The sequence below is a fragment of the Falco peregrinus genome, chromosome 10, assembly GCF_023634155.1.
Source record: "Falco peregrinus isolate bFalPer1 chromosome 10, bFalPer1.pri, whole genome shotgun sequence".
Taxonomy (NCBI): domain Eukaryota; kingdom Metazoa; phylum Chordata; class Aves; order Falconiformes; family Falconidae; genus Falco; species Falco peregrinus.
In genome coordinates this window covers 32,568,884-32,591,009 of record NC_073730.1, presented here as the reverse complement: position 1 = coordinate 32,591,009, position 22,126 = coordinate 32,568,884, and the positions used below count along the sequence as shown (strand labels likewise).

Genomic DNA, 22,126 nt, shown 5'->3' with positions numbered 1-22,126 from the left:
TCAACAGTCAGGGTTCATACTAACATTTTTTCATGTGCTTCAAATACTCAATATCTTCTTTTCATCTTTATTTTTCTTTTCTTTCTTGTGAACCTCCTAGGAGATGGAATTAAGCAGAATGATTCGGAAAGCAGATTACCCAGAAGAGGGCAGCCTCAAACAGAGGACACCGCGTAAGTGTGTTCAGTGCGTTGTGGGTACAGTGCTGGGATTTATACTTAGGAAGGATTAGTATTTCATACAGAATTAAATTAATAGCGATTATTTTTTCATACTTCTAATTCCACAGGATTGGCTGTTCAAAGGCACTGAATGGCAGGCTTACAGTTATAGGTACAATTTAATGCAGGGTTTGCAATACAACTGTCCGGCCAGTTCACTGGTAGTGTGGGGCATATGCCACACTGCCAATTAACAGGAGTCACGCTTATAATACTATAAAATGAGGTATTGTAATTAAATCACTGAAAGGAAGATATCTTTTGCCTTTCCAGCCTCTTCTGAAAGTGTACATTCCTTTACCTTATTTTTGAAAGAGTTAACTGCCAAAGATACAGGGCCAGTAAAGCAGGACATTTTTTAACTGAAAACTAGCCACAGGTGATCATGGAAACATGAAACTTCATGTTTGCTTTGCAAAATCTTTTAAAATTCTTGTCTTTTCTGCCACAATCTTATTTTAAGCTCTAAGCTTCCTGACATGAGTGGATTTTAGGCAGTCCACAGTTAGTAAAGCACCTTAAGAAAATGTTTCAGGTGAAGTATCTGATAAACTGCTTTTGATAGACGTGAGGAAGGAGAAATGATCAAATCTGTTAGAAGTAAGGCTTCTAGTGTCGTGTATTGTTAGTATTGCTTGATCTTTCCTGTTAGGAGAGATGTATTTGATTGTTCATAATGTTGCCAAATCCAGCTGAAAAGTGAACTGGAATTTTCTGTGCCTACAGTGAGATGTCAGACTAAATGTGTTATGTATTTCACCCAAAATAAACACATCCATCCCTAAGAGTTAGACAAAGAAAATACTTGTTTCATGTATGATAGAACTTGGTGGAAAAAGTGCAAACCTGTGAACTCTGTAAATTGGATTGTATCAGAGATGCTTTTCATCTTATGGGAAGGTACCCTATTTGGGAATTCTGCAAGTTTTTTTAATGTGGAAATTATATATGCTCAGTAAAACTACTTTTGAGTTTAAACTTTAGTCCAGCTAAAAACCTGAAAGTTTCTTTCCTCACTGAGTGTGTTCATACTTCTTTCTACTAATACAATATTATCGTAGAGAGTCCCTCATCCATTTCCATTCATCTTACTCAACTGAAATTGCATTCACCAGACACTCTTGTGATCTCTTGTTAGCAAAAAAATTTTTTACAATTCTTTATTCTCATTCTTTTTCAACACTGTCTACGTTTTTATTTTTCAAATCTTACTCTGTTGCGTTGTCCTGCCTCTTTATTTGATGCTTCATCTTGTCCACTAGCGGAATCTTGACGTATATCTTTAACATCTGTGTGAAGTCTAAATTCACACCACAGCATTGACATGGCTATACTACATCTCCTCTTCTCTTCTCTACAACGTTATACATTTTTTTTATCATTCTGTGTAATGTGACTTTCCTGTATTTCATTCAGGCCCCGTACCTGTGCAGCCAGTTCAATTTGTTACGTAAATTCTGCCTGTAGGTCCAACACACTTTCCAAAATCTGCAGTGCATTTCCTATTACTCCAATTTGTTACTAAGAGCCCACCTCTCAGTGTAATGCAAACCTCCATTGCCTATTTATTCCTTTGTTGACCATCTTTGCGCTTTCCTTGTGTTCTTGCTTCTGGCACAAGTCTTACTGAAGTCCTGTTGATATTGAAGGCAGAGCACAAGTGCTGTGCTGGAGCTGGTGTCACTGGAGGAAGTATCACCATGCTAGTGCAGTATTCGTTCAGGCTTGTTAACCACATTCAAGAGTTGGGGGGTTGTACTTGAGTGGGGTTTTTTCCATCATACGCTTAAGTATACGTTGATTCTGTTAGTCTGTTTCTGTATTTTGCTGTGTGTAGTAAATATTTGAATCACATTTGTACCTGGTCTTCCAGATGAAAATTCCCTTGGGGCTAGATATTTTATGAATGCATTTCTTTTTTACTAACAAATATTTGTGAATAAAAAATAGTATTTGTGACATTTATTTAACTAAATACCATATTTCTTATGTTTGAAGTTGTAGGTCTTCCTCTTGATTATTGCACTTGAACTCCCAGTGTGTTTGTTGGGGTTTTTTTCTCGTAACAAATGCTTTCCCCCATCATTAGCTTGAAATTTCTTCCTTGTAGAACTGTAAGTATCTTCTAAGTGATGGAGCTTGAGAGGTAGTAGAATTGTTTAGGTGGCATGTTAGATGGTAAAAAATAAAATCTTAACAGTTATACTAGTGGAAAGCTGTAAACTGATTAATTGTGGAGGGTTTGTGTTTCAGTAAATCCCTTGGTCAACACTTACAGACTCCTTTCTTAGTGATGGCAACAATTGCAAACAATTTGAGTACTCATAGTCTTCATTGACATGCAAGCATTTGCATTCAATAATTCAGTATGTTCTTTAAAAATTGCAAGATTTGCAGAAGACTAGCAGTTAGTGACGTGCCAGTAAAATACAATTTATAAACTAATGCCTATACAGTAATATGTGAACTTCCATACACTTTATTTTTATACATGGAAAAATATATTGTACAGTACACTGACATTAGCATTTCCTTTTCTGCAGTCTTCAGTTCCCATGTCAAAATACAATAGTGATAATTTTTTCTCGTACCGTAGTTCTGTTTCTGAGTTTGAAGTTTCTTGTAAGGCTGATTCTCCCTTCTGTGACAGGAAGTAGTAAATAGATCATTTCTTGGTTGTCTCCATTTGATTTCCATTTTTAAGTGGTTCAAAGTAAAAATAGTCTAAACAAATTGCAGGAATGTTTTTCAATACATGTTCAGTGCAGATCCTTAATCACGCATTAAAGTCTGCCATTTCAATCTAATCTGAAGGTATATTATTAGAATTTTTATTGCAAACCCCATTAAACTCTGAAAGCTGACCATCTTTACACTGGTAGTAAAATATAGCTGTGGCCTAAACTGGGAGATAGTACAACAAAGCTGAACAAATAACGTCATGTGATGTCCCTGTTGGGCTCAGTTTTAACTTCTCATGGTTCCTATGGCTACAAGCAGCGTTGTAAGGTCTTAACAGTCAGTGGGTTTGGGGAGCTCATCCTCTTGATTAAATTCCTGTTCTTAGGAACAAATGAGTTAAATTCCTGCTTTTACCATTGTCTTCCTGCATGATCATAAGAAAATCCCCTGATACTGCTGAACCTGGGTTCCTATCCTTAAAATTAGGATATATGTATTTTTGGCAGTTTGCATATAAATCCTAACCAAAAGCAAGTTATATTTGGTGTTACATGACACAGGTTGCACAGGCCATCTGTTCGCAGCTTAGCTAGATCCATCCTGATTACAATGTGAAGAAACTCTGGGAAACATTGGAAACACTGATTTTCAGCAAGTAATGATGTGGCTAATTGAAACTGTTTTATTTTAACTTCTTATGCAGGTTCAAGGAACTGCAGTTCAAAGTGAAAAGTTCATTGGTTAGAGCTCTGGAAAAAAGAGCAAATCTGACAAGCCTACAGGTCAGGTGTACACTGTTTTATTTTTTTAATCTACTTGTTAATACAGGATTTGAAGAAAAAATGAAAATCTTATATGCAACATTTGAGTTTTAAGGAATAGGGAAATAAATAAAATACTTGAAATAGGGCAGGTTTGACTTGTAAATCCAGAAAATGGGGGGAAAAAAACCAAAGCCCCAAAAAAATCCACTCAGAACTTAGTAGTCTGGGTTTGGTGGTTTTTTTTTAAACTAGAGGATTTGCATTTACAAGTACACCAATTTGAATTTGTATCACTTATCATTTTGTACACAAATAAAAGCATATGAAGTAGTTATCAACTATTACTTATAACTTGAAGTACAAATCATTACTGCATATATTTTTATGTCCTTGAAGATTAAATATCTTTGTGTTGAAGTGATTGTACTATTTAATTTACCACTAATGTATCATCATTTAATAGTCTGTTTAGTACATGCTAAAATGCAAATAATTTTTCTGGTTTATTCACATTTTGTTTCCTGAATAAATTTAGCACAAGGTTCATTGGTGTATATCAATATCTGAGAAATAATTCAGTGTACTCAAAGTACTGTATTGATTTATTTTACTTGCATATGTGGTCTGGCAATGTTTTATTTACAAAGAAGACTGATACTAATTCAAAATATTTTAATTGAAATGTTTATTTAGAAAACTGTATTGAAAAATCCTTTATATTTCTTATGAGATTGATAGTGTATGTTTTTAGGTCTACCATGAAATGCTGAGGAGTGTGTTATCTTAAATGCTTGTAGATTTCCATTTTGCTAACATATAGCAAGCTTGTACATGTGCCAGGATTGCTTTTCTGGGGATCAAGTGTTAATCTGTTTAAACAGCTGAAGACTTACGAATGATGCGTAAATAACAGGGGATTTTTAAGTAACACTTCCAAAGCACCTGATTGCCATTTTCAAAAGTAATGTATGTTCTTACACCCTTAAACTTTTTAGTGCTTTTGACTTTCCGTGATGTGGCGTCTCATATGCATCATTTAGAGCTTATGAAAAATTTCTAAAAGTTCTTTTTTTCAGATATTTTTAGTAGTTTATAGGCGTTTAAGTAGAAAGTCGGAATGAGATTTAACAGTGCCTTTCATTATGGTGGTTTTTTCCAGGCTTTAGAGGGCAGTAGAGAGCTTGAAAATATTGTTGGTGTCTCAGACTCGTCGTGCATCTTGAGTGCTGAAGTGCAGAAAACCGAAATGCTAAGTAAGGAGGATTTTTAATAATATTTATCTCCTTTATACTAATTTAACAATGATCACTCCAAACTTTTCTTAGAGTCATACCCTGCTCTGTGTTGTAATGGAGCGTTATACCCCAGGACTCGATGCGTGAGTTCTTTTGGTCAGGAGGAATGCACCTTTAATGTCCTTGTGCATCCAGCCAGGAGCATGAAAGAAAAGCAACCCCAACGGCCCACTCTTCTAACTCAGAGTCACAGATGGGGAGGAAAAACCTGCAAGAGCAACACCTTTTCTTATGTAAATAGTTAGATACTTAGTAGGTAGTTAGCTAGTGATTAGGCTAAACGTTTGCACTTTGTTTGCTTTGCCTTTCTTTTCTTTTTGCAAGGAAGTTGTTTTGTTTGTTTGCCTGTTAGGAGGATTAGGCTGAATATAGGTTTCCAGGCTTTAAAAATTGCTATTCATGTGTCTTTAAATGATGGGCATACCAGATGCTTATTGTGTTGGGATAAGGGCACTTCACAGATGGCACATCTGTAATGCTTTTCCAAAGAAACCCAGAAAGGCAAAGATTTTAATTTTTAGGAAGCTCTTTATCCTTACTCTGAGTCAGAGGTTCTTGGGACATGTGAATGCTCAGCAGCAAAAGTGCATCCATACTTCTCCTCCCAACCAGCCCTGCAACTTATAAGGGGAGCATGTGACGGGGAAATATTCTAATGCAAAAAATGCTCAAATTGCAGGGGAAAAAAAGCTGTTGGCTTTTTTATTTCTTCTTCTTCAGGAAGAAGAAATAAAGATCTCCCTTACCAGGTCATGCATTCCTTTAAGAGTTAAAAGTAGTGAAAGGTAGCTGAGCTGTGGGCACCCAGGGGACCCCAATCTTCATGCCTCAGAACAGTTGCTTCATTTGTTTTTACAATAGCAACACCTTTTATCCGTACCCACATGACATGTTTGTGGTACAGGTGTGTGTCTAAGACTACATTTACCTACCGCTACTTCTCAGTGGTTGGCAAATATAACTGTTGTTGTAGACGTTTCATACCTTTTATAATAATAATTCATAAATTATGTCTGATAATTTAGTTTCCAGTTGACCAGGGAATATGAATAATATATGCATACATGTACGTCTCTGGACGAGCGTGCAAAGTTGATAAAACAGTTTCTTAACCTGCAGCAAATGTGATGTTTTGCCAGTCTATAACCTATCTGGTTGCTCTGTTTTCTGCAGAGTGTAAAAACACTGGAACTACCTGTAGGAGAGCACAGCCTAAGGTTACTGGGACTGCTGCTTTGGTTGCAGCTGGAAAGGTGGACGGTAACACTGCAGGTGCTAGAGAATTTTTCTTACCAAAGGGTGCTGTGCTTCTAGTGCTCTAGGTGCATGTGCCCCAGCAGTGGAATTTATGCACCACGCAATTCCAGCAGCTACTGTTGTTTAAATGACCGTTTCTTTCCTGACTTGTATTCCCATGCTCTTTCAGTTTGCATTTTGCATGTGTATATGCTGTATTAGTTCCCACTGTAATGCATATAACCAGATGCTTTCTTATACAAAATGAAGTTTTCTGAAAATAGTCTGTGTTTAGATTACTACCCTACGCTGTGGTTAGGGCAGTAAGACTGCTCAAATGAGATGTCAGACCTGTTGTTGACACTTCCTGTTATGCCCACTCTTTCTGTTAGCTTCTTGTTGCCTTCAAAATGGGAAAGAATTATCTTTTCCCCATCTCTGGATGAGGAACAAAGCAGCATGTAGCAGTAAAAGACAAAAATGGGGACAAAATGTGGTGTGAGACCTGTAAGCACAACTTCTCAAAATTATGTTAATTTTGGACATTTTTTCATCATTTTTTTGAGCACAGTTACACAGGTAAGTGGGGGTTTTTGTCATCACTTGAAGAAGAATCCAAATGCTTTGAAAGTGAAAAAGGCAGCATAAGTATTATTTTCTTTGAAATCTCTGGGGTGACATTTATTGATTTCAGATATATTTCTTCACTAGTGAGTCAAGCAGAAGAGCTGCAGCTGTTGAAAAGAAACCATGGAAAACTTCCTGCCCAAGGTAAGAAATTTTTTAAACTCTTGTGTAACAGATGTTTTGATGATTCCTGTTAGTTGATTCCTTCTTCATTCTTTCCACTTGAAATAAGTTGGGTAACCTTTAGTATGTAAAAATGATGATAATCAATGTGTTTCTTCCAAAAACTTGTGTGCTGCTCCAATGTAAATTTCATCTTTTCTACTGTTTTCATTTTATTGGGTAGTTCTCCATGAAACTGTGTAAGAAGATATCATTAATGGTCTTGCATTTGAGGCATGGTCCAGAAATAAGTGCAGTCAGGTCCTAGAGAGTTTACATACCTTTTCTGTATACCAGTTCTCCTTGTTCTTCCTCATTCTCCTCCCTCCCCTCGCATTTTCAGAGTATAAACCGAGTAGCATACAGTCTTTGCAGCAAAACCTTTTTCACCTTAGATGTGTTGTGAGGTATTTAGCACACTCCAGGGGACTGTGAAATCCTAACTATTAGGTTTCTTCATAACTAGTGCTGTGAAAATATTTGAAGTTGGTGGCATTTAATGGAGTGTGGCCCACATAGCTGCTTTAGTGCCTTGTCTAGCAGGAAAGGGGGGGGGGGATACATACAAGATTTATTTTTTTTCTCTCACACCCAGTAAAATCAACAAACATTCACCACTCATATTCTGATATCTCTGTATCTTCACATGTTATGTCTTAAAATAGAACAAAACCAGAATCAAAATCGGTGGTGGCAGCTCTACTGCTCTGCCTGCTGCAGGACTGCCTCATATGTCCCTTTGATTTTGGTTCTGTCTGCTTTTCCACAGGCCTGAATTCTCTCTGCTGTGGGGAATTCTCTTAAAGGAAAGAAAATTGATCAAACTTAGTTTCCTCAGCTCCAGCAGATTACCACAAAATGAAAAGGAGTGACATAACTTTTTAAGGAATTTGGCTCATTTGTGCAATCTGCTATTTCTGATTTACAACTCCCCCTGTCCTTCTGTTCAAATGATAACAGGCCCTGTCTGGCACTAATAATGGTGAGTGCCATGGGCCATTGCAGATTTAAACAGTCATTGCTTCCTTTGTGCTCTGCTTTTTAATGGTCATCAGGATACACATTTGTAGTTCCAACCTTTGCTCAAGAGACTAGCCTCTAACACTAAACATATATCCATCTTGTTAGATGAGAAATGAGATACTTTGTGAAAGTAGGATGGAAAATAGAATTATGAGTTTAAGTTGACCAATTCTGATAAAGTTTCAATGTCAATTTTGCTTTAATAAAGAATAAATTCCATTTTGCAGTCTTGAAAATACAGTAGTAGGAGAGGTGAAGAAGTATGTGATAAAAGCATTTGGAGATATTTTACTTTGCCTTTTAGATTTGGATATGTTTTTTCATAATTATTTTTAATTAGTTATGCTTCAGACTTAAAACTTATGACTGTTCTGTGGCTTGATACAGATGGAATGTCACATTATCATCACATGGTGAGGCATGAAATTTATTTACTTTACATAAACAACCTCTACTTAAAACAACTTAATACAAAACATTCCTTACTCAATGGGCAGCATTATGTAGAATTCAGTATATCATTTTGCGTGACCAGCATAAAAAATGGCATCATTGTTTGTCCATGACTAGCATTTATAGTAAACAAAATGTTTTTGAATAGAATGTAAGCAAACTGTAAAGCAGCTGCCAAGAGACAAAATCTAGTTGGTATGTTGAAGTCCGAAACATGCTTTATGCATGTTGAGAATAAATTGTGTAGGTTGTCATGCGCATATGGTAAAGGAAAATTTAACAGGTTCAGAGTTTCAAGGAGTGAAGATAACATTCTAAACAGGAAAGCTACTTAAGCTGGTTGTTACAAATTATACTAATAATTTGCTTACCAAAAAGAGAAACACAGACATAAATCATATCCATGACTCCATCTGCTGTCCAAGTAAGAAAGAACAAGAGTGTTATAGAGGATCAAATACTTGCAGTGTTAAGGAAAACCATTTTCAGACTGTATCTTGTAATGAAGTAAAAAACCCTTTCTTTTCTGTGGTGGTGTTCATCCTGCCAAGCCCATGGGCAAATATGATCACCCCTGCTAAGGTCAGTACTAAACATTCCTAACTTTCGTATCATTTGTAATACAAGTGACTGAAGTTTGCACTCTGCAGCAGCAGCAGTGGCTTTCCAAGACACTAGATCAGGATTAACTAGATGGATTTTCATTTAACACCACTTGAAACTACTAATGAAAGCAAAACTGGAGAGATTAGGGACCAAGTAATACTGAGTTCCCTCTCACCAGTCCAGTTTTCTTTGAAGACTGTGTATATATGGTGAAACATAAAATCCCATTTCAGAAACACTGCAAAATACAGGGGCCTCCTTAATAAGCAGAGTTCCTTCTCAAAACAGATAAAATGGTAAGGACAGAATATTCCACCGTTTATCCCAATTCATATCAGTGTTGGTTTGGACTTTGTATTGGGTATTTGGGGACAAGCAAATAGCTCGGGTCTGGACTGCTAGTGGGTTGCTGTGAGTGAGGGTAAATCAAGTTTACAATATATTTCTATATCAGTCTCAAATAAAATAGAATAAATCTGTTGACCTTTAGACATACTTGGGTGTCTGTCTCCTGCCTGTCCTTCCTCCTCCTCCTTTTTGGGGATCTTCTGCAGAAAAGGGAAATACACCATGCTTCAGATGCGTATTTTCAGGAATATTATCTGTGTATTTTTCTGATTGTAAAAACCCTAACCTAAAAAACTATTGGTTTTCTCAGCCAAACTTTGTATTCATTTGCAGGGAAAAAATGTCATTATAACTTTTCTGAGAAAAGTATGTCTTGTGAACTGGCTAAGCAGAAATTCATTAAGTGAACTAAATGAATACACAAGTAAATTTATTCCAAAACAGACTTTCTTTCCAGAATTTCCATTCCTTGAGAGCAAATGGAGCAAATAATGATTGTCTTTGCTTACAGCAAATACTTGCTTTTCAGGGAAGTGATGAGATGGATGCAGGGGTTGGATGTAGATGTTGGGAAAGGCCTTTTTCTCTAACAGAGCTGTAGGCCTCTTTTCTGAGAACTGGTACATGAGCTGAGGCTGAGGGAGCTGGGGGTGTTTAGCCTGGAGAACAGGAGGCTCAGAGGGGACCTCCTCACTCTCTACAGCTGCCTGGAAGGAGGCTGTAGCGAGGTGGGGTTGGTCTCTCCTCCCAAGTAACAAGCGATGGGATGAGAAGCAACAGCCTCAGGTTGCACCAGGGGAGGTTTAGATTGGATATTAGGAAATATGTCTTCACAGAAAGGGTGGTCAAGCCCTGGAACAGGCTGCCCAGGGAAGGGGTGGAGTCCCCATCCCTGGAGGTACTTAAAAGATCCATAGATGTGGTGCTTAGGGACACGGGTTAGTGGTGGGCTTGGCAGTCCAAGGTGAATGGTTGGAATCGGCGATCTTAAAGGTCTTCCAACCTGAACAGTTCTATGATTCTGTAAGGATGAACCATATGATCTTGTTTGTGCAAGCCCTACTTCTAGGCATTTGTGATGGAGGCTTTTCTGAGGTTCAGTTCTGTGTGTTTAATCTGTTCGGAAGAAGTTGCTAATGCTGACACAAACAACAGTTTCTTAGTTCTACCCAGGTCCTTTCCATTAAATCCTAGGCTTCTTTCCAGCATAAGTTTGACAAGATCTCTCCAGCAGCCTTTTTGTGGTATACATCATCTCTAAAAGCAACAAAGAGGATGCTGAAGGACTCTTTTCGAAGTAGATTATTATTAGATGGAGATTTAGAGCTTGCATTTGCAAAAGATATGCTTCCTTCAGTTCTTATCTTAACACTAAAGGGCAGGTTTGCCACACATCGGAAATGTCTGCTCTGAGTCGATGTCCCTGTGTAGTGTGTGGAAGAGACACGGTGGTCATCAGTACTCTCACTTAAGTCCTTCATTCAACCAAGAGGCAAGTTGCCCTCCTGGCCTGATCAGAAAGGCTATGAAACTAAGACAAATTTACTTAAGAATTGATATTTTTTGAAGGTGCAAAAATTGGCTCTAGTGCCTGCTACTCAATGGCATTCAAGTCCGGTCAGCCTAGTGCCGGGAAGCCTGTATGCCCAAGGCTGCGTAGGCCAGAGCTGACGCATACACAGACTAGGTGTGTAATGCACTGCAGCATGGAGTACATACCTGCCTTTACCACAGGACAGAGGAACCTTAGGCCAAGAGTCTTCTCTTGGCCAAAAGTGGAGCGGAGGGGCTGTTCTGGTACCACTTTGCAGGATTTCCTCTAGCGGAGCAGTCGCAGTGGCTGGCATGACTGGGGCCCTTAAGGGGTGGGTGAATGGCAGAGGTTCGAGAGAGGTTGTGCAGAGACACTGCGCGCTTCCCACCTGGCAGCAGATCCCTTGGAGCTGAAAGCAGCCGATGGGAATGAGCGTGCCCTGTGAGTGTTGGGGTCTGTGTCACTGGTGAGACAGCTTCAAGGCATCATAAGCTTATGTGATGCTGAAGGGAGTCTGGCCTTGTTCATTTGCTCTTCCATGTGGAAGATCTGCCTGTATTTCTGCTCATAAGGCGTTTTTACCATTAGACATGGGGAAAAGTTAACCTCAGTGTGAACACTTGTAAATGGGACTGCATTAAGCAAAACTGAATTAAGACTATTGCAGCGCTGAACATGCGTGTGCACACATGGTTTAGAGCAACTCACTTTGTTTGTTTACTCGTAAGTTATGTTCATTACACCCATGCAGAGACCCAGAGAAATCGTTCTGCCCTCCTGCATGGACAATCAAAACTAATTGTGAGGTAGAGGAGTGTGTTGTATTCTCATCTGTATTGCCTGGATTAAAAGCTGTTGTTGCTTGGGCTAGACTTGACTGTACATCTCCTCTCATTCTGTGCAAGCCAGTCTTTTTTTGGTTTGTAACCGTGTCAAATCCTTTACAGTTTAGAAGAGGTAACGAAAACCATTTAGCTTGGTACCCAAAATTGGCAATGCTCGCGATTTTCCTAGGACAAGTGAGTAATCTTGTCTACTGAAAGGTACAGGAGCTGGCGGACAGGTTTCTGTTTGACCCCCAGATGCTGTGCTCTGTCCCAGCAGGTTATGGGTCTGTTGGATGGTATGTGCACCTTAAGAGTGTGTATTTTAAAATACAGCCTGAGATTTGAGAAGTATCTGGGTCTGAGGTCACCGGCATGATAAGCTTTTTGGATGGAAGGAAGGGGGCAGATTACAAACCTCTCCAATGATTTAACATCCTCTGCTATGTAGATGAAATATTAAGCTATTAACTTTTGTGGCAGATACAGAAATGCACGAGACATATGACTATAGGCCTCAGACATATATACATATAGAACTGTCAACCTGCATTTTATATTTAGGTGTTGGCCACATTTATTCATGAATCTCACACTTGTGTTTATACTCTGTTTTCCAATGTACCTTTTTACAGATGCAATAGCTATTAATTTTTAATTCTAGTGGATCTAGACTTCAGAGTATTAAGCTTAATGAAAAATTTAAAAGAATTGTAGTTCTTTCAGCAATACATGTAGCAACTCCTACATGAGAATAAATACTGCTTTCTCCCATGAATATAATTATTTTAAATAAAAAAGAAAAGAAACATTAGTTTGGACTCACTTAGTAGCAATTATATGTTTAAGAGGTGTAAATAACTTGCTATCCAGACATTACAAATATCCAGGTACTCTGTATGTGCTGATGACAACAAAATTGAAAAGAAAGACTGTAATAATTCTGACTGGTTTTCTCTGCAGAAGATATTGATTATTTGTGTGTGGTGAGAGATTTGGAAAATTCAATTAAAGGAGTTGTGCAAAGGTTTCATAAATTTTCCTTGTACAGCGTGTACACAGACATTGTTGCGTATTAAATCAATGCAGCACTTCACAATATATTTTCTTTGAAACATAAAAATAAATAACATTTAAACAGTTCTGCTTACTACAGAAACAAATTTTATTTTCTGTGAAGCATTTAGTCATGTGCTATCACTGACTCATACACATTTGCCAGCTGTAACAAATTTTATAGACGTTTTCTCCAGAGACATAGCTCATATACTATGAATTTTTAAATGAGCAAATGGTGAAGAAGGGATGTCAGCAATATAAAAATTGATCAGTTAAAAGATAAAAGCATAAGTAAAGAGATTTGTATGGTAGTCTTAATAGGTTTTATTAAATAAAAATACTATAAAAAGACAGTAATGAATAGACTGAAGGTTTTAGCCGTGGTTGAGGTGGAGAAAAATTATTCTGGCACATTTAGTAGAAGATTGGTTTTATATCACCTGACAGGTGAACATTTTTTTTCTCCCTGCTTTTTAGATCTGTAAATGTTTTAGAGCAGTCAAACTTGGGAAAGAATAGTGGTGGAAATAGGAGAGGGAACAAAACTTGGGAAGATTCTGCCCTTTTGATGCTTTTGTGAGCTGGGGACAGGAGACACCATGGCAAAGGGCAGCAAGGCTTCTGCCAACCCACCCGCACCGGGGGGAGCTGCTGGTGACCCTCCGGCTGCTGCCTTCCCCTGCGCAGCCCTGGAGCACGGAGCTGCTGAGGAGAGAGCAAGCTGGTCCCGCTGCCAGCTAGCACTTGTGCCGCAGTCGGCAGCGGCCCAGACAGGGTCCTCCTGGTTGCTGCCACGGAGCCCTTCCTTTCCTACCTGCTCTGGTCACAACAGATTGTCATACAGAAGTTTCACTGACGTTCTTTTCGCTTTTGCATAGTTTAACTAACTTCGGAGTGCCGCATATAAAAATGCTGAGAGAGACAAGGGTTGTTGCGGGGGGCGGGGAGGGGTGTCTTTTGCTGGGGTTTTTGTAAGAATATCTCGCATGATGGGGGTGGGCTTTTTACTAGGGCCTGCAGCGATAGGACAAAGGGTGATGGTTTTAAACTAAAAGGGGGTAGATTTAGATGAGATATTAGGAAGAAATTCTTTACTGTGAGGGCGGCGAGGCGCTGGCCCAGGCTGCCCGGAGCAGCTGTGGGTGCCCCATCCCTGGCAGGGCTCAAGGCCAGGCTGGACGGGGCTGGGAGCAGCCTGGGCTGGGGGGAGGGGGCCCTGCCCGTGGTGGGGGGTGGGACTGGGTGGTCTGTAAAAGGTCCCTGCCAACCCAACCCATGATGTGACTCCATGATCTTCATCAGCTCAAAAATACACACACACAAAAAAGCTTAAACTGCTACAACAAGCATTCTAAGTTCTTGGAGCACATGAGTAGTAAATCATATAATTTGATTCCTTAAATATCTAAATTTTAATGCCATCTGTATAAATATTACTATAAATACGGCTTTTGTCAAAAGGTGCTATTGTGGTATATGTTGGGAAAGAAAGCTGAGTTCATGACGTCTTATATGTATCTGGGCAGCTCACATTTTTTAAGGCAGCTTCTCGGAGTGAAATGCAGACCATGGCACGGCTGCTTTGGCATGTATGGGTTCTTTAAGTACTGCGTAGTCCAAATGCTGCAATCAGTGACTGAAGACTGAATTAGGAAGTTGCATTTAGCACAAATAAAGCAACTTGTAATTAAATCCGTCTTTTTCTGTTACCTGTCATACCAGACTGGACAGATTCCTGTCCTTTTTCTTCCTGTTATTTTTGATGATGATGTGTGTAAACAAATGGTGTTTATTACGTACAATGCTGAGAAGTTGTACCTGAGGCAGAGTTGAATTGGATGGATGCCTTTCTCATGGAGTAAGCTTATGAGACCTAGTTTAGGACAGGATTTCTGGCTTGGTCTGAGTCAGCTCCAGGTAGTGTCACTGGCACCTCACATCAGGTCCGCAGGCAGGTCTTCTGCACATCACATCGCATCCCTGGAGCGTGACAGCCAAGGGATCGCAGCGTGCCAAATGAGAACTGAGGAGAATCTGCCCCACCACCACCCACGTCTGTGGTGGCTTTGATGCCTCTCTCCATAGGAGTAATCTTGGCTATAAGCCACTGTAAATATCTGTTTATTGGTCTCAGTATGTTTAATATAAAGCAAATAATTCTGAATTCTCTCTTCACCCTTTTGTGGTGGTGGAATCAAAACGCAGTATGAACCATCAGCAGATGCTCAGGGTACTGAGACCAGAGCTGATCACCTGCTGCAGAAAGCCATTTGGAAATCTTGGCACTCGGATGCACCTGCTTCCAGACCTTTCCCTGTGTGCTCTCATGCCCTGAGTTCCTTCCTACCCTCGCACACTTTTCCTCTACTTCTTAGAGCCATCTGCTCAGCCCTTCACCCTGGCCTGGCCCAGCCCTCCCAGAATACGGGGCTCAGGTGTGGTTGCTGCTCTTTTTGCCATCCCCTCAGAGGACTCCGGGGTGGTTGTTCCTCTCATGCCGTCCTTGATTGGATTCTGCTGAATTGCTGATATGGTCCTTATGGATTTTAATTTATTCTTTAATTGTTAATCGCAAAAAAGAAGGACCAGCTTCTAATACTTGTAACACGTTTTGTTCTGCTTTGTCATCATTGGTAATGATGTAGCATATGTGCATACATGCACAATTAAGACAATCTCCTAAATTACTGTTGAGACACAGTGACTGAATGAGATAAAAGGGGTTCTGTTAGTAACTTACTTAACTTGCATTTGTGCAGGGATTTTCACGAATTCTTTAATAACACCGTTGCTCTGTTTATCAAAACTGATTTTACTCCTCTACAGAATACATTCAGACTGCCAGTAGCTCCGCATTCCTGAAGTTGCTCCTTGACTGAGGTAAGCAGCCCCTTGGTTTGCCCTGTGCCTTCTCCAGCTGCCACATACAGGTAGTATAATCATGAGGACCGAGGCACTTGATTGTAAAACATTTGCAGTGTGACCTAGTGTGTAGGCCTGCAGTCACGACCATAATAGCTTGGTGGGAAAACAGTTGTCACTGTGCATGTGGTATTTCTTGTTACTGGTTTGTTAAGCAAAATGACATATTGTATCTGTAGAAAACTCTGTCCCACTCTATAATGTCTGATAGCATTGCTCCTTGTTCACATTCTCGGTTTCTAACCGAGTGGTTTTTTCAAGAGTGGCAGTTTGGCTGTAGTATGTGTAACAAAAGCAGGCAGGGCTGTGTACTTCAGAGCATACCCTCCTAAATGCCAGGACTGCCCTGGAGATCGCCAAGGAGGCCGCCTGCAGCCCTGCTGCACTATTGATTGCACGCCTGCCTCGCTGCCTGGGCTCAGGCTTTGCGTTTCCACAAAGCTGCTGCGTGTGCCCTTTGTCACGGTGTTATTCATGCGCAGGTCGACTCCTCGGCTCACTGTTGGCAGCCAGAACAACTCAGCCAGCCAAGGGCCTCCCAGCAGCGCTGCTTTTCTGAGAGAGGCCAGGAGGCTGCAGGGCAGATGGTCTGGTTGAAGCAGCAGCAGCAGCCGCCCGCTTCCAACCACCTGCTTCCCCGGGACCACCTCGCCCTCCCGTTCCGCCTGCATGTGCACCTAGGCAGGCTGGGGCTGCTGCCGATCAATCCCCCACATCAACTTCCTTAGCATTACCAGAACAGAAAGCGTAAAACAATATACTAGCAGACGCATCAAGACATGTTTTAGGGGGTTTTGTAGTTCTTCCTCCTTTGGCTGCTTGTCTTTGTATCAGTGTTGTAAGGACAAGCCCAGTTAGTGACTGACCTTGTCTGTTACCTGTGCATGAGAAAACTGGTTGCTCGCAGGTTTCATGAAGTCTTGTGAGACATGGTCATCTCTAAAGATGAGCATAGCTGCAGATTGTGTCAAGTCCCTGCATAGTGTGAGGGCATCTCTCCTTTGGCAACTTAGACTTATTCAGTTCTTGTAATCAAGGAATATGGAAAAAGTAGATCTGCGGGTTTTACAAGGTGCTTAATTGAATTAACATAGGGTTGAGCTTTTGCTTCTCAATGAAGGTTAAATTTTATTTTGTAATCACAGGTAACCTAAGAGCAAAAAAACCACCCTCTAAAACCCCACTTGTCCACAAGCTAATGTTACCCTAATACTTACTAGCTACTTATGCCAGATTCTTGCTACTCTTTATTCCTTCCAACCCGCCAAAGGCAGAGCAATTGAGGGAAGGAAAAGAGGGCAGGAGAGCGGAGCTAGCGTCCTCGTTTATTCCGTTCAGTGTAATTTCTGAGTCCTACAGAACGCAGTGACCTTTCTATGGTACAATAATCACTTGAAGTCTTACACTGGCTTATTAGCTTGATATAAACTCATGCTGACAACTACAAGGCTCCAATTCAAAGTTAGCTCAGAGAGCACTCATGTCCCTACTATTAGTTTAGGTCCATGGATAGTAGTGTCTAGTCAGTGAATATTGGTTTTGCACCTTATGTCCAAAAAAACCCAGAAAATAAGACATTTATTTTTTCTGGTTCTCTCTGTCCCTTCCCAGGTGTGACCAATGCTGTAAAGCCCTTTCTTACTGTTAAAAAAATAAATAGTTGTGATAGAATTGCTAAAAGATTATTTAGCTTTCTCAACCTTTTCTACAGATAAAAACTATGCATTTCCTTAAAACGTCTGAAAACATTACTGCCGTTCAAGGGGGGACCATCTGTTGCTCTGCATTCCTGGAGGATGCATGTGGGTCTGTTTTTTTAACACACTGAGGCTGGTACTGGACATGGGACAGACATACAGTTCTGAGCAGATCACATGAATGTTGATGCTGTTGTCTAATTGCTATTTATTTTAGTCATTCAGGCATTATGTGAAAAATGCATTCCACATCAACCCGAAGTTCTACATCTGCTTGACTGTACTTAAAAGGAGAGAAGAAATGCGTGTAAACCTATCTCCCCAGCAAATACCACTTTGGGATTGCTCATTGCACTAGGCAGGTGCACATCTAGATAAAATTTCTGGCATCTATTTAAACTTAACAATGTGCATAACCAGATAATCTCAATGTAAATAATACATCATGGTTGTTTTATGCAAGCGCTGTGTACAAAATGCTGATTTAGGTTTGATGCTGCACGGTAAATAAACTGTTATTTTCTGTATGTTCTTACTGGAAATAGATAATTATGCTGCCATGTTTGTTTTTAAAAACAAACAAACAGAAAAACCCAAACCATTGTGACCCTCCCTCTAAGAGCTGGGTGAGAAGCAGCCACGTTAAACGATGGGCTGCAGCTCCCGGGCCTCCAGCGGGGAAGGGTCGCCTCCTGCTCGGGTGCGCTGCAGGTGTGTGCACAGGCTCCTTTAATCAGTTTATCACACACACCCCAAAAAAGCTAGCAAAACAGGACTGGAATTAATGCATCTAGTTTTACAACAGCCTGCCTAAAAAATTAATCTTTTTTTCTAATGATGATTGGGCTCAAAAGCTCCTCAAGGAAGCTCCGGTGTGGAGGGAGTTAGGCTGAGCACTGAATGCATTAAGTTGCTCACAAATACCAGCTTCCCTGGCTGTGGCTGCCACGGCCGGGGATGTATTTGTAATCTACAAAGGTGTTGCCTCTGAAGACACAAGGCCTCTTAAGCCCACAGCCTTAAAAACACGCCGCTCCAGAAACACCTGCCTGTTAGGTCAATGTTTTAGTTTAGTTTGGATATTTAATGCTGTGTGGGGAGAGCTGTTCTAAAACAGTTTCTTCTCTTTTTTTGATTACGCTCAAAACCACCACCCCAACCTAGTGAACACCCTGCGCCACAGCTCGCTGACATAGGTACCACCTCTCTCATGGTGCAGGAAAGCAGTACGGCAAATCATATTTTTTTTAAAAAAAAATTTCAATGCAAATGCACATGCGTGAGTGTCCTTTTTACCACTGCAAAGTACCATTTACTCAAACAACTAAAATTCTAAGGATCAAAATGATAAATGTGCATGTACACGCTCAAGCTTTCAGAGTTTTTAATTAATGAAAATGTTTTCCTACTTCAATGCCTGTGCAGTCTGCTTGGGGAACAAAGGGGTAGTAATTATCTGAAGGGAATTGGTTACTCTCTTATTTCTATAGCTTCTTCCTTTCAGCTTTCTGTGCTGTTGGTTTTTGTTGTACGTGTAAGATTCACCAGGCAGTTGCCTTGTACGATAATGGAAGGTTCACCTGAACCAGCAATAGTTTATATAACCTGATTGTAACCCCTGTAGCTGGAAATTAAATAATTATTGATCTGAAAAGAGTCTGTAAACGAACTGTGCTAAAGCAAGCTGTTCTGTGTAGTCTTAGAAGAACAAAATAAATCTTTTACAGGAAATAACAGTAAAGGTGATGATGCATAATGAGTTACAGCAGTAACTTACACCATGGCAATTATTAATCATCATTAAATTTGGTATTTAGTCATTTTTTAGGGAAATAAGTTATACACTAAGATTCTGCTGCAAATACCCCTCCTACACGCCTTGGCTATTTAAGCAGTTACTGTTTCTTTGACCTCTTGCTGTACCAGGCTTTTGCCTTTCAGAAGCAGCTGGCTCCACTAAGAACCATTTCCAGTTCCACACAAGGTGGATCGGATGACTCTCACTTTATCACCCCTCGAGGCCATCTCAAGGACAAAGAAAAGAGATACACTCAAAACTAATGTTTTTCTATGGGGGGGAAGGATGGCGCCAGGATCTCTGATGAGCACGAGACCAGGCTAATTAGAACCTAAAGTCGTTCTGCTTCCCTCCATCTTCCTCTGCTGTTTCACAGGCCATTTGGTTGGAAGCGGCCGTTCCCGGGCCAGCCCCAGCGCTCGCGGGCTCTCCCGCTGCGGGGTTCAGCTTTTGCAGCCTCTGGAGACAAAGATTCCTATTTAGGTGGCCTGATACACATCAACACCACTCGGCCTACGCTTCCAAGCAGAAAGGCCGTGCTGTGGGCAGAGCTCTTGTATGCCACCATTACAGTTACACCCTCAGAAAAATTCTAAATACTTGGAAAAATATTTAAGTTTTGTTGCTTTATAGTGAACTGTTACAGCGTAGGGTAAATTGCTGAACTGTACTCGCCCTGACAGCACTACAATTATTGCTCAAAAGCACCTTTTTTATATTTAGTCCTAGCTGCCATGGGTAGTGTTGGCTGGGGTTACTTTTTCCACAACAAATAAAGCTGGAAAAGCTGAATAAATAGACACTTCACTTGCAGACACTTCACTGACGGGATTCATAACTGACACAGTTGGAAGTTCCCAGAACAGCTGATTCACACACTCACAACCGATGCTGTGGAGACAGCCCAGAACGTGCTAATGTCAGTGACAGCTTGGTATGTGACAGAGCGCAGCGAGGTCAGGGGAGAAGCCTTTAAACGAGGATGGGTTGGCTTTTTTAAAAATATATATTTATATATAGCGTCAGGACAGAAGAAAGAAAAAGGATCGACAGACGCCTAATTAAACTATACTACCAAGAATTGCTTTATGATTTTTCTTACTACCTGCTTTGTTATGTATAGATTTATTCAATCAATCAATTTGTATTCTCTGAACTACCAGCACCAGAGGCCGTTCTGCACAGGAGAAACTGCAGTTTAGTTCAGTTTACACCTCCAAACCACCCTGCAGTGGGGGGTGGGGTTTATTGTGGGGCAGGGGTTGTTTTCCTGAGCGCGCCCAGTACCTGCTTCTGTACTGCACTGCAGCACCTCAGCTTCCATTCCAGCAGAACCAAGGGCTTTTGGCTTTGCACTCCTGTTAGAAGCAGTTGTTGAGGGTCACAAGACTGTGACAGTGTTCAGATCAACCCGTCGCTGCTGACCCACAGCGAAGGATGACATCTGCAACCCGCTGCACACACACGAGCCTTCCCAAACATTACAGCCTCCACTTCCACGCCCAGTGCTAACCTCGGCGCATCGCCGTGACTTGCGCTACTCTGCAGCATTCTGGAAGTATCGCTATTGGGGGAAAGAATGTAACGCAAGACAACCAGAAGCCTGTGAGTGAACTGAAGCCCCTACGGCTCTGCCATCCTGATGTGCCACAGAACGGGGCCCACCCTGTGGCTGAGCGCGCAGGTCTCCAGCCAGGGACGCTGCCACAAGGCTGAGCGCTCTCCCTGACAGACACACAATCCCAGAACGGTCAGGGGCGGCAGGCACCTCTGGAGACCACCTAGTCCAACCCCTGCTAAAGCAGCGTTCCCTAGAGCGGGCTGCACAGAGCCACATCCAGGCGGGTGCAGATGCCTGCAGAGGAGACCCTGCAGCCTCCCTGGGCGGCCCGTCCAGCGCTCATCGCCATCACAGCACAGAATTTCCCTCCTATGCAGAAGGAACTCCCTGCGCTGCAGTTTGTGCCCGCTGCCCCTTGCCCTGTCGCTGGGCACCACTGAAGAGAGCCTGGCCCTCTTGGCACTCGCCCTGAAGGTGTTTGTAGGCACTGGTAAGATCCCCCCTCAGCTGTCTCCTCTCCAGGCTGAACAGCCCCAGCTCCCTCAGCCCTTCCTCCCCAGGGAGATGCTCCAGCCCCCTCATCCTCTCTGCAGCCCCCGCTGGGCCCTCTCCGGCAGTTCCCTGTCCCTCGGGAACCAGGGAGCCCAGCACTCCAGGTGTGGCCTCCCCAGGGCGGAGCAGAGGGTGAGGATCCCCTCCCTCGACCTGCTGGCCACACTCCTCCTCATGCCCCCCAGGGCACACTGCTGGCCCATGGGCACCTTGCCGCCCACCAGCACTCCCCGCTCCCTCTCCGCAGAGCTGCCCCCCAGCAGCTCAGCCCCAGCCCGTGCTGGTGTGTGGGGCTGTCCCTCCCCAGGCACAGGACCCAACACTTGCCTTGGTTGAACTTCATGAGGTCCCTCTGCGCCAGCCCTCCAGCCTGCCCAGGCCCCACCAAACAGCAGCGCAGCCTCCTGGCACATCAGCAGCTCCTTCCAGCCCTGTATCATCCGCACCAATCACCATGAGCTGGAGGACCAAGTGCCCTGTTTAGACCACAGCACCCGGGGAGCACCGAGCACCAACGTGTGGCCTTGTGCAGCGGCCTGGGTGGACTGCAGTGCATTACACAAAACGACAGAGGACGGTGACTACGCAGGACTGCTGACACCATAAAGCACTTCAGCAACACCACTTAAGAGCCACCAGTCAAGAGTTTCTACTTAACCTGCACTGCTTCACCTGCTCATGCATTTTATGCTGGGAGACACACAAACTCAATGCAAACAAAACAGTTTGCTGTTCTGCCAATATGGCTGGGGTATTTTAGCA

General features: G+C 41.8%; 1 protein-coding gene across 3 annotated transcripts in view; it reads left to right on the top strand.

Annotated features, from left to right (window-relative positions):
* ITGB3BP (integrin subunit beta 3 binding protein) overlaps positions 1 to 17,980 on the top strand; it is a 34,936-nt gene extending 16,956 nt beyond the window's left edge. Inside the window, exons 4-9 of one of the 3 annotated variants that reach the window (XM_055815734.1) lie at positions 101 to 173; positions 3,607 to 3,685; positions 4,827 to 4,920; positions 6,910 to 6,969; positions 15,661 to 15,714; positions 17,671 to 17,980. In XM_055815734.1, coding sequence (XP_055671709.1) covers positions 101 to 173; positions 3,607 to 3,685; positions 4,827 to 4,920; positions 6,910 to 6,969; positions 15,661 to 15,713 — 359 coding nt within the window. In that variant the 3' untranslated portion in view covers position 15,714; positions 17,671 to 17,980. The other 2 variants (XM_055815732.1, XM_055815733.1) reach the window with 2 other exon arrangements.
* Positions 17,981 to 22,126: the final 4,146 nt, after the last annotated feature.